The 12,887-nt window shown below is 59.7% G+C and overlaps 1 protein-coding gene across 1 annotated transcript; it reads right to left on the bottom strand.

The window, feature by feature from the left end:
- Positions 1-746: 746 nt before the first annotated feature.
- Positions 747-12,318, bottom strand: TSPO (translocator protein). The gene is made up of 4 exons (XM_022596457.3): positions 12,237-12,318; positions 3,847-4,057; positions 1,661-1,799; positions 747-1,183 (listed from the first exon to the last, which is right to left on the bottom strand). Exons 2-4 carry the CDS (start codon positions 4,026-4,028, stop codon positions 995-997), a joined length of 510 nt encoding a protein of 169 aa, XP_022452165.1. The 5' UTR covers positions 4,029-4,057; positions 12,237-12,318; the 3' UTR covers positions 747-994.
- Between the last annotated feature and the right edge of the window lie 569 nt (positions 12,319-12,887).

Below are 12,887 nucleotides of genomic sequence, written 5' to 3'. Positions count from 1 at the left end.
ATTTTTACTTAATTTGAATTAACTTATTCAATGACCGAAACCAAAACAGACAAGCAACAAAAAGGCCAGTAGCTTGGACCAGCCCTGGTCCTAGGAGTCTGCTGCCGGGCGCAGCACGGGTTGTAGGAACTCAGAGGGCGAGGAGTCAGCGCTCCGGCAGCAGCCTGGGTAAGAGGTTCTGCCCGGCCCCACTCCCAACAGCTGCCCGCACAGGTCATGGGTCCCCCAATTCGAAGCCGGGGGTGACACCTCCAAATCTGGGTGGACCTGGGCCAGGGAGGAGCTGTCTGCTGGGTTGGGGCATGGCCAATACTGCCTCTGACCTCCCCTCCCAGATGGAGTGTTTGCGAGGCTGTCCCTGACGGGGTGAGGCTGGCATGAGTCCCAGCACCCCAGGGACAGGTTGGTCGGCGTCCCCTGCTCTGGGCCCAGCCCCATCCTGGCTGAGGCCAGCAGAGGACCACGCTTGGCGCCCGAGCAGAGCCAGGCATTGGACCAGGCAGGCTGTGGGCCTGTGCCCTTCAAGTGGCTGGGTTGGGCTTCCTGGACGTGAAGGAGGTGGGCAGGGCCTCCTCCCTCAGCTGCAGCTATGCCAGTGTCTGCTTGGAAGGGTCCCGAGAATTGTGGCGAAGCCCCGGCCGGGCCCAACGTCATCTGGATGATACAACTCAGACGCATCCAGCAAAAGGACGAGCCCCTCGCCCTCCCCACGGCCAAGGGTCCCACCCAAGTAAAAAGGCCACTGCCAGGAGGTTAAAAAACTTTATTTGGCTTATAAAATTCCACATTCTGACAGCGAGCTTCGAGCAGTGCAGAAAGCACAGGACTCTGTTTCTGGGGTGGGGGCTTGGCCTGGAGCACCTCTGAAACTGCTGGTGACCCCTGGGCTGAGACCGGACACACAGGCAGCCTGGCAGCCAGGAGAGCCCAGGGGCCACCACCACCAGCAACGCCTGACCCGCAGCGGCTGCAGTCCTCGGAGGGCGGGGCGCCTTCATTCCGAGAGCCGACGGCCACGGCTGTGGTCCTGGTTGTCCCGCCAGACGCAGTAGTTGAGCGTGGCCGCAAAGGCCAGCCAGGCCAGGTACGGGTAGAGCAGGCAGGCGGCCGGTGGGCTCACCTGGTGCCAGACCACGGCCGTGGCTGCCGCCACTCCACCCATCAGCAGGAGGTCCACCAGGGCCTGCACAGACACAGAGGGACGACAGGGAGGCCTGAGGCTCCACGTACCCATGGGGCTGTGTGTCCCAGCTGCCCACCACCACTACACCTGAGGGAACTCTCCATCCGCCTCTCAGTGACCTGGCCAAGCCCCTCCCCCATTTTCTGCCTCAGTTTCCTCATCTGTAAAATGGGAACAATCGCCCTTCCCTGACTATGCCATGTGTGGGGTGCACAGCACCAGGTGTAATGTGGGTTCTCCTATACCAACGGCCCCTAAACCCATCAGAGCCCCACAAGGCTTCCTGCATTGGAAGAGGAGCAGCTGAGGGGCCCTGGTACCCTAAGAGCTTCTGAGAAGACGTGAACCAGGAGCCAAGTGCCTCCCCTGCCCCCGCCTTTAGACCCTGACCCTGGGGGTCTGGGATATGATGCCCCATGTCCCCCAAGGGAGGGGCCGTCTCCAGGGACCAGGGAGACAAGCCAAGGTCACACTCACCCAACCCATTTGTCGGGCACCGAAGAAGAGGGGGGGCCATGCCCAGTTCAGAGCCAGCTGCCCAGCGTAGAGGCCCAGGGGAACCACAGCCTCCTTCGAGAAGCCCCCCAGCTCTTTCCAGATCATGTAGGAGCCATACCTGAAAGAGAGGCTGCTGGTCAGGGCACCAACAGGGAAGAGGCCAGGAGCCTCCCTGCAGGGCCGGAAGCCAAGCTCACCTCTGGGACCACACACTGGTGGCTCAGCCATGCCCTGCCACCGACTGCTGTGTGGTCTCAGGGAAGTTGCTTAACCTCTCTGGGCCTTTGTTTCTCATGGGGTTGCTGTGGAGATTCTACTTAATACACTGGCAGTGCCTAGGGCAGTACCTGGCACATGGGACACTCAATAAATATTTGACATTATTATCTTCATCAGTGCTGTAAAGGGGGAAGCACATAAGGCATGCAAGTAAACAGGATGGGACTTTTGGGCTGGGCCTTAGACGATGAGTATGAGTTTGCCAGGGGGAGGCAACGAGGATATGCAAAGGCTTAGAGGCATGCACGAGACCCCTGAGTGAGCCTATGTTACTGGTGAAGTCTGGGGGGCACTGGGGAGGTGAAGCAGAAGAGGGCCTGGTCATGGGGCTCTTAGGGCCACAAGGACAACAATAACACCACCAATAATAATAGCTAATGCCCTCCAGCATTTACACACGCAGGCACCGCTCTTTCCGAGCATTAGCTCATTCATTCTCATGATAACGTCATGAGATGGGCAGTACTACCACTCCCATGTTACAGGTGCAGAAACTGTGTGGCACAGACAGTCAAAGCGCTAAGGGCTCGTGGCAGGCGATCAGTAGGTGAGTCAGCATTTGAACCCGGGTGGTCTGAGGCCAGAGCCTGGGCTTTTTATTCTGTGAGGGGTTGGACCTTATCTGGACCACAGGGAGTTTCCACGGGGTTCCACAAGAGAGGTGCCAGATTTGTGCTCCATCAGGATGTTGATGGTGGTGGGAGGCCTGGAGGCTGGAGCAAGTTAAGGCAGAAACAGTGGTGCCTGGGCCGGGACGGGGAGGAGAAAGCAGGATGCAGGAGGGCCTGGGGCTGGCAGAGGGTGTGGCCCAGGTGACACCCAGGTTTCCAGGACTATCTTACTCCCATCAGAACCCTGGGGCGGACTTCCCCGGTGGCCCAGTGGTTAAGAGTCTGCCTGCCAATGCTGGGGACATGGGTTCAATCCCTGGTCCGGGAAGATCCCACATGCCACAGAGCAACTGAGCTTGTGAGCCACAACTACTGACGCCCGCGCGCCTAGAGCCCGTGCTCCACAACAAGAGAAGCCACCGCAATGAGAAGCCCGCGCCCCGTAAAGGAGAGTAGCCCCCACTTGACATAACTAGAGAAAGCCCGCGTGCAGCAACGCAGCCAAAAATAAATAAATAAATAAAAATAAAATAAATAAAAAATTTTTTAAATTAAAAAAAAAAAGAACCCTGGGGCATCAGCCTGGTCTCTGCTACCTGCCCTCTGCAGCCCCACCCTGCACTGGGCTGGGACAGAACCAGTATGCAGGGAACTTTCCAGAGAAGGGTGGGAAGCTGACCAGTCTCCTGGGTGCGGTTCCCACTGGAGCCACCAGGGGGTGGCGTGGGGGGGCACTCCCCCATCCAGTCCTGCTTTGCCTGGTGGCAGTTCCTGGGTCTAGTCCAGGAAATCCTGTAGGGTCCCGACTCCAAAGCCCTGTGTCTGTGGGAGGTCCCTTGTCAAATGGGGGGGGTCATGAAAATTAACCGAGACAAAGCCTGTCACCAGGCAGGTGCTCGACAAATGGCTACTATTACTGCTGTTCTTACTGCTACCGACCTTGGAAGCATCCACATGCCCACGTCTGAACTTCGCACACTGAGCCGGCCTCACCCTGCTGTTGTGAAAACAGCCAGAATGCCAGTACGGGGTTGCCCGCCCCTCCCAGGAGGCCCCAGAGGAAAAAGTTCAGTTGTGCAACCAACAGGCCCCATAGTTTTCTCCACCCTCACTTGCCAAACGAGGCCAGGAAGTGGTGCCCACTGCCCCGGGAACACCTGCACAGTTCCCACTCTGGAGGAGAAGCTCTGCCCTCGGGCCTGGGCCTCGCCCCGCCCTGCCTGCCCCGGCAGGTGGACAGGCCCAGCTGCCAGGCCAGCACCCATGCCCACCTACCCCATGGCCGAGTACAGCGTGCCCCAGATGGGAGCCAGCGTCCAGCGGGGCGGGTGCCACGAGGGCTTCTGCAGGCCGGCGTACCAGCGGAGACTCTCCCCGCGGACATAGTGGGAGCCCAGGAAGCCCCCCAGACTGGGCACCAGCGTGAAGCCCACGGCGGGCACCCAGGGCGGGGCCATTGCTGCTGCAGCTGCTGTTCCGGAAAGTTCTGAAAGAGAAGACAGGGCTGGGGTGAGAGGCGGTGATGCTCCAGAGCTGGGGTGGGGCCTCCCCTGGCGTTTCCTGAGGACCTACTGTGCACAAACCAGGGGTGGGTCTGTTACCAGCCCCTCATCACTCATGGATCAACCAGTCAATTGATGGAACACGCAGGAGGTGCAGAAAAGGTGTGTGAGGTTGGGGGGCCGGTGCTGAGTCCGCCCTGCAGCCCCACCCAGCCCAAGGGCCCCAGGGAGTGCGCTTCCACCCCCACCCCCACCCCCACCCATGAGGCTGTCCTGTCGGCTGCACGTCCACCCCCGCTCCAGTTGCCAGGCTCCTGTGCTCTCTCACCCTCACCCTCGACCTTGGGTCTCCTGGCAAGTGACCCCTCCTCTCTGCTGCCTCAATCACGGCCAGTTTGGGTCCCCTCCACCAAGAAGGCTGCCCAGCTCTCCCTCCCCGGGCAGTATTGCGCTCCAATACTTCTCATTCAGTCATTTGTCATTCATGCAACAACAGGTAGCAGACAGAGCTTGGCTCGAATACCTGCTCCCCACCAACATACTGTGGCCTCCAGCAAATGAACAGGACATCAACGTGGCTGACCTGGGTCCAGCCCAGTGTAGGGGGGGTCTCTTTGTACATCATCCCACGGGCCCACCCTGAAATCACCTCCCCTTCCCTGTGTTCCAGAGAGGGAAAACAGCCTCCCTGGGGTCACACAGCACTCTGGGGTCAGGCTCTGCCCAGGTCGAAAAGCTGCTGGGCCCTGACGCCCAGGGCCATGGACGTGATGGGTGGAAAGGGACAGAGTTTAAGGCTGGTGAGGGCCCCTCAGCAGCCCTGAGAGGCTGACGGGGCTCAGGGCAAGGAAGGCCTGGATGCTGTCACCACGACCTCCAGGGCTGGAGCCCCCCAGGCAGGGACAGAGGGGACCCAATCTTCAGGTCTCTCCGTTCTGCTCGTCAAACACTCCCCCTTGCCCAGCAGCCCCCAGGTCTGCGCTGAGGACCTACTAGGCGCCCAGCAGTGCTCAAGGCTCCCGGGGAGCTGAGCTCATTGGGGCTGAGAGTCCAGCCAGACAGCAAGCGGGGCCCTGGGCTGGGGTCGGGGGCCAGCTCTGCCTAACCTGCTGTGGGACCCCAAGCCTATCAGCACCCCCAACTGGGCCTCGGTTTCCCCACCACAAAATGAAGGGGCTGAGCTCCTGCTAACACGCCCTGACTCTAGTTGGAGAAGCCGGAGTGTCTGTAGGAGATAAGAAGCCACACAGATGGATTATGTTCAGCAAACCTCCAGGACGGCCTGCTGGGGTGGGGGCTGGGCACCCACGGCGGATGGAGCGGAAGAGGCCCAGACCTCAGACAGGGCACCCCGACCCGGGATCAGAGAGAAGATGGTGCTGGAAGGGCACGGAGCACTTTCTCCCAGGACACGGGAGGGGACTGCGGCGGGGGAGGAGAGAGGCACGAGGCAGACGGGGCAGCAGGTACCGGGAAGAGGCCGTGCCCATCCGGAGGCAGTGGGGAGCCATCGGGGCTTCCGGGCGGAGGGCGAAGGCTGCCCAGGGCAGAAGGGGCAGTTGCTGGCCTGGGGCGGCACGAAGCTCCGTGAGATGCAGAAGCAACCTCAGTGCCCAACACCGGGGACTGTTAAGGATGGGTCAACCCCCAAGTCCAGCTTGGAGGACTCTTTAATGATGTGAAAACTGTCCTCAACATAACATTAAGTGCAGAAAGCAGAATATAAAATTGATACAGAATTATCCCAATTTTAGCAAAAAATGGATATGCATTTTAAAACGGTAACAAGTGCGTGAAGATGTTAGCAGCCATCACCCTCATAAAACAAACACCTCCTGGGGAACAGCTGTGAGCCTGGCCCGGGCACAGGCCCGACCCAAACACTGTCTTTCTGTCCTCACCCTTTGAGGGACCCACACCATCTTATCCCACCTGCCGACGGACCCATGGTGCAGAGCGGCGGGGGCGTTTGCCCAGGGCCCCTCCACAAGCGGGTAGCTTGGGAGTCTAAGGCCCACACTCAGCAGAGGGATTTACGATGCTTTGTTATTGCTTTCCAAAATGTCTATAATGAGCATAATTTTAAAAGGAACAGTCGGAGAGTGTCAGGCATCCAGCAGAATCTGGCTCTGCCATCTAGTGACTCTGATTCCTCCCCCCCGGGCCTCAGTTTTCTCGCCTGTCGAGTGGGGACAGTGAGCTCATTCCCCACGATCACTGCACAGATGAGCCGTGAGGATGAACACTGCCCAGGGCTGGCTGGTGACAAGTAAAGGTTCCTGTGCTTCTCCCCCCGCCCCTCTCACCCCACCCCCCGGCCCTCTGGTTTCCAGGGTGCACACAAGTGTTCCTGGGGTGGGGGCGGGGGTCTGATCTCACCACAGTATGAAGGCCCACCTCTCCCGGGGCCAGGAGAGCACTGGCCCCGTGCTGCTGCCAGGTGGATGTGGAGCCCTGGGACCCAGCCACCACTGTGTCATCTCGGGGGAGCCCAGGCCACCTCAGCCAGCTTTCTCACCTACGCCATGGGGCACAGCCCTGCTCAGCCTGTTTAATAAATGTGTTGAATCCGCAGCCAAGTGACAGCCCTTCGGCAACCCTAACAAGCTGTGTTCAGTGCCTGAGGGCTCCCCTGGACCGTGACCTGAGCTGGGCAAGTGGGAGGGCTTCACCTCGCACTGACTCTCACACACAGATAGGGACACGGAGGCCCAGGGGGTCGGGGGCTGAACTGTGCCTTTTCCCAGGAAGGTCCCAATTTATGCCCACTTTGTCCCAAAAGAATGGCCCGCCTCCCTCTCAGCAGTGCTCCTTTTACAGGTGACCAAGGTTAATGCCACCAGTGTAAGACACATGACACGGTTCACAGAGGTGGACACACTTGCTCTGGTATTCGTGCCCCAAACACAAACCCCAGTCCAATTATGAGAAAACGTCACAATCCCAGACGGAGGAACATTCGACCAAATACCTGGCCTGCGTTCTAGCACTCCTGAAAAGGGTCAAGGTCACTAAAGGCAAGGAAGGACGGAGGGAAATGTCACCGACTGAGGACAAATAACAGCTAAAGGCAATGTGGGATCCCAGACGGATGGGGTCCTGGGCCAGCTGAGCACGTTAGCGGGGTTACCGGTTCCACTAGGGGAAGCTGGGTGAGGGGTGCGCAGCAACTCTCTGTGCTGCCTTTGTAACTTTACTGCAAGTCTAAAATGAGTTCAAAATGAAACATTAAAAAGAAAAGAAGGGGCTCCCCTGCTGGCGCCGTGGTTGGGAGTCCGCCCGCCGATGCAGGGGACGCGGGTTCGTGCCCCGGGCCGGGAGGATCCCACGTGCCGCGGGGTGGCTGGGCCCGTGAGCCATGGCCGCTGGGCCTGCGCGTCCGGAGCCTGCGCTCCGCAACGGGAGAGGCCGCAGCGGTGAGGGGCCCGCGTACCGCAAAAAAAAAAAAACAAAAAAAAAAGAAAAGAAGGACCCTGGTTTGGACACTAATGCGCACAGTCTCTGCTTCGGTCCCTAAGCCCCACCCCTGACCCATCTGCCACCAAGGCCCCTCAGAGTTTCCTGACCATTTATTTGTTTTCTATTTCTTATTGCTTTTGGTTAATGGAAATGAGAGTCATGTAACATAAAATGAACCATTTTAAAGTGCACAGTTCAGTGGCATTTGGTACATTTCCCAATGTCGTGCAACCATCTATACCAAGTTCCACCCCAAAAGACGCCCAACCATCAGCTCACTCCCCGTTCCTCCTCCCCTGGCCCCTGGCAACCACCCATCTGCCTTCCGTCCCTGTGGATTTACCTTTTCCACACATTTCACATAAATGGGATCACACGTTATGTGGACTTTGGGGTCCGGCTTCTCTCACTGAGCATGTTTTCAAGGCTCACCCACGTTGTAGCCTGGGTCCATACTTCTCCCCAAGGCGTTGTGGGCAGGGGCACTCGTGTCACCCTGCCACGGCACCCAGCCGGTGCCCGGGAAATCCCCAGCGTGCCAGCCGACGGGGCTGGAGAGCCCACCACCCTGGTCCCTTGCTGTGCAGGACAAACACACCCAGGAAGAGGTGGTGGCTCTCCCCTCTGCGGTGACAGAGTAAGGCCTGAGCCCACGCTTCTGCTCAGCCTTCCAGGCTGCTGTGTTTATGCACCACTGGGCCAAGGGGATTAAAGGGTCTGCCCAGCCTGAGGGTCAGAAAACAGGTAGGTCAAATGCCCCACATGGAGAGAGCCCAGGCAAAGAGCTTCCTGGGGCCTCACGGGGACTGCCAGGCTCTTGAATCACCCGATTAGGGGAGCCACCAAGCTGAGTCATGCTGGGCTGGGCTGGGCTGCGCAGGGCGGGGCAGCTGGCCCAAGCAGGCCTGAGAGAGATCCATCCCGTGATGGGGTTAGGGTTAGGGTTTGGGTTAGAGCCACTCCAGTGGCCAGGAGGGGGCGCAGGGCTCAGGCAGAGACGCAAAGCCACCCACCTGCCCTTTATCTGTTTCCGTCAGAAGGTGACTAAGCGCCCACCTTGGCCCTGCCTGCAGTTTTCTTGGTGAAGCCAAGCCAAAGCTCCTCTCTGGGCCTCGGTTTCCCCTTACATCAGGTGGGTGTAACCTGCCCTGTGTGCCTCATGGGGCTGTGGGCAGGCTCAAGGGAGGTCCAGATAAGCCAGGGGATGTGGGGGTCAGTGTTGGGGACCACTCATGCCTCCAGGAGAAGAAGCAGACACATGGCGCAGACCCAAGGCTGAGAAAATGTCAGCCGGTTGGTCACCCAACACTCAGTGGGTGAAAATGCTTCCAAAAGGCCCCGCCCTCAAGGCCTGGGGCCACTGAAACACAGGCCAAGAAGGGCAAAGCAGAGAGCTCAGGCCCTGGGGTCAGGAGACTGTGCAAGGCCTTCGGGAGGGGTGGGGGGCGGAGCCTGGTGCAGGGCCCGGCTGTATTCAGCCTGGGTCATCGCGGCTTCACAACAGCCGCAGGGGTGAGGCCAGCTGGCCCCGAGTTCCACATCTCTCGGCCTCCATAGTGGGCTCCACTTTCCAGATGAGGAAACCGAGGCACAGGGAGTCACAGAACTTTCTAGGTCTGGGTGACTCTGAGACCTCCTGAAACACCCCTCCAGCTCCTGATCTGGGAGTCTGCTGGCCTCAGCTCTGGGCCACACAGCCAGTCACAACGATGGGCTGTGTCACCTCCCCTCTTCAGCTTCCTCCTCCATCGTGACAAGGCGCTTAAGCCCTGCCCCAGAAACCTGCGGGGGGCCCAGGGCTCATCTCAGGCCACTCCCACCCCATCTCAGCCATTCCACCCCCTGCCTGGGCGCCAGAGGATTCTCTCAGGACCAACAGCCTCACTCCCTCCAGCACCAGGGCCAGGGTCCCAGCGCCGACGAGGCATCAGGTCCCAGCTGGGCCCGTGGGCAGCAGTTTCGGGATCGGAATCCTCCCTGCCCCTGGGGTGAGACTCAGGATCTCTCTCCTAGCGACGCTTCCTTCACTCCTGGGCCTCTGCGGCCCCGTCTGTGAAGGGGAGGTGGCGGCAGTGGGCCTCGGGAGGAGCTTTCTGTTCTCTGAGGCCTCCCTATAGAAGGTGACAGGAACTGCTGCTCAGAAACAGAACAGAGTTTTGCCGTTTCTCTGGTCCCCACCTCCAAGCTGTACCCAGCCCCTCCTGGGCCTTATGTCTCCTTCAATCCACCACCGATGGTCTCAGGGACCTGTTTTAAGGCTCCTTTTTTTTTTTTTTTTAAATGACTCACAGCTAATCGTCCTCATTATAACCTCTGTTAATCTTTTTCATTATGAAAGTATCCAATGTAACAGACAGCAGGTCTGGAAACCCAGCTGGTCTGGGATGGGGTGGGGCTGGGGGTGACAAAGGGGAATCTGCTTTACAGAGAATGACTATTGAGACAGAGAGCATGCTCAGGCATTGTTTGCACAATCAAAAATAAGTAAAAGAAAATATAAATAAGAGACAGATTCAGAAATGAAGTAATGAAAAGTCAAAAGTGTATACGGCACAAAGTACGCTCGCCCCCTGTCAGCACCTCCCCTACCCCCGCTCAGCGATCCACTGTCAGCGGTTTCTGGTTTCTGGCTGAACCAGCTGGACACCATTCAGTCATGGCCAGGCAGACACACACACACACACACACACACACACACACACACATTCCAGGCACACACTCCTCTGGGCATGCACTGTGGAGGAAGCAGGGCTTTGAAATCAGACCAGGAGCATTTGAACCCCAGCTGCACTGCTCCGTGCCCCTGGGCAGTTTCTTGGGTGAGCGTCAGTTTCCCCCCAGTTCAGAGGCTCCCTTGGAGGCCCAGGGCTCTGTCTGAGGCTCCCTCTGCGGAAGCTGAGCAGCCTGTCTCCCTGCTCCCCGAAGAGCCTTTCTCCTCAGCCCCTTTCACGACCAGTGGACAAGAGCTACTGCTTCCTGGGAGCGGCCCCTGGCCTCCCGCTGCCCTGTGTCGGGGTCCCCACGCCACTCCCCACAGAGACACTGGGGCCCTCGGCCCACATCCAAGCAGCCTGGCCTTTGGGCCGCGGGCCTGCTGTGCACCAGGCACTCTGGGCCGTGCTCCTTGTACACAGCCTCCTCCTTGGCCGTGACCCTTTGGGACACCCTCAGTCACTCATCCTTAGGGGAGGCTCGAGTCCTGCCCCTGCCCCTGCAGTCCACCCTGCAGCATGTGGCTGGTACCAGGTACCATCGTGCCCTAGCAGGCCAGCCCGAGAGGCTCCCAATCCAGGCCAGGCCACAGGCCTCGGCAAGGCTGGCTCTGGCACTCAGCCATGTGTTCACAGCTGGAAGCCCCCCTGTAAGCAGATAGGGTCGAGTGCCCCCCAAGGAAGAGAACCACTCATGGCTTTCTTGACACAAGAGAAGCCATTTTAGGCCTAAGCCGTTTTGTGATCTAAGCCTGGCCACAGGGCTTGCCCTTGAACAGGCCTCTAATAATCTTAAGGGAATGAAAGAACAGACAACTGTTATCAGGCAAGAGAAATAACAATAGCAAAGATAATAAATCAGTTGTAAAAACTCCCAGTTCTGTCTCAGTGGTAAAGGTTACCCCGAAACACGTTTTTGAGCTGTTTTGCAGAATTTAAACACATCTCCCTACCCCCACCCCAAATGCTCAGCTACCAGATCAGCTGGAACCTAAGGGACAAGAAGCTGACCTTTGCTGACCCGTCGTAACTTCAATCAACTAAAGCTTGGACTCTATAGACCTCTGCCCCAATTCTATGTTGAATTCTCCCCTGCTCAAGCCCCTTCATGAATATGCAGCTTAAAACTTCCCCAGTTTTGCTGTTTGAGGAGACACTTCTTTGGGAAAGCTCGGAGGCGCTCTCCTTACTTGTTGGAAGGAATAAATCCTTCCTTCTCTCCTCGGCTTGCTTGTGCCTTTTGGCTCCGCACCACCCACCGAGAGGTGAACCCAGTTTTCCGGGAACACCACGACCCCTCCCACCTGGGCTCCCAGCTCCTTTGCAGGAGGGGCAGGGGACAGGCAAGTCCCAGGGGATGCCCTGCCCACACCGGGACGTGTAGGTTACAGCGCACCTGAGCACTTGACGGGGATCTAGGGACCCGGTCCTAAGGCTCCGCGGGGCCTTCACTGGCTTTGGACAAATAACCTCCCCTTCTCTGGCCTGGGTTTCCTCCCCTAGAAATGGGGTGTCTCAAGTGGATCAGGAGCCCGAGGTCTCCCAGGCACTTTGTGATCCTCAAGGTATCCCGCTCCTCCACTCCCGCCCTCTGCCGGCCGCGTCTGCTCAACTACCGGATTGGGCGGGAAGGCGGGGTGCCTGGTCCCTCCCGCGGCTCCGCTTCCCGCGGGACCCGAGGGCCCAGCGGGGTGCGGCGGGGCGGGGGTGCCCAAGTTCCCCCTTCCGCGCCCCCAATCCCGCCGGAACCCGGCCGCGCAGGAGCGCCGACCGCTGAGGCCAGGGCCGGGGGTAGGGGGGGTCACCAACCCCCTCCCGCCGGCCGGCCCAATGGCCGGGTCCCTAGTGATGCCCCCCGGCCGCCCCCTGGGTCCCCGCCACCTCCCGCCGCAGTTTCCCCTCGGGCCCCGCGCCGGCGGGCGGGCGCTGTCGGGGGTCGCTGCCGCGCGGGGCCCCCTTCCCGCCGCCTCTTCGAAGCCCCGAACCCACTCACCGGCGACGACGACTCGCTAGGGGAAGGGCACTGCGCGGCGGGAGGTGGGGGCCGGGCCCGGACCCGGACCCGCCCGCGAGGCCCCGCCCACCCCGGCCCCGCCCCGGCCGCTTGGCTGGAAACCCGGGCGGCGGCCGCCGACAACCCAGCGGGTTGGGGCGCTCCCTCTTCTGGCCGCCCTGCCAGAAAGACGCGCCTCCGCCTCCCCCGGGCACGAGCGCGCCTCCCGGCCGCTTCTCCTTCCCGCCGTGAACGCCCCGCCGCGCAGGCACTGCCGGCTCTGCGGGCAGGTCTCGTCTCTTCCTGTGCCTCATTTCTCCTATCTGTAAAGTGGGCCGATAGAGATCACCGATCTCAGAGAGGGCAATTACGTCGCCTGACGGCAGAGCCCTGAACATCCTTCTACACAGCAACCCTGGCCACCATCTCCGGAGGAGAGCCCCAGTTCCTTTAGCTGTTGCCCCAGGAAGGAGGCAGCCCTGGCCCAGCCTCTCTGCGGCTGGCTCCCTCCGCCTCCATCTCCTCATCGGTAAAATGGGCACAGCATGGTGGGACTAAGGAGGATGCCACATGGTAATGCAGGAGACCACAGGCGCTTGGCATTCAGTGACCATCACAGCCCAGAGGTGGCCTCCAGTTTGCCAGGGTCAC

Source organism: Delphinapterus leucas, chromosome 11 (assembly GCF_059928025.1).
Source record: "Delphinapterus leucas isolate spDelLeu-1000000601 "Yukka" chromosome 11, BTC_Dleu_Yukka2, whole genome shotgun sequence".
In the NCBI taxonomy this organism is placed as follows: Eukaryota; Metazoa; Chordata; class Mammalia; order Artiodactyla; family Monodontidae; genus Delphinapterus; species Delphinapterus leucas.
The sequence above is the reverse complement of the archived record's forward strand: the minus strand, read 5'-3'. Positions and strand labels throughout refer to the sequence as shown.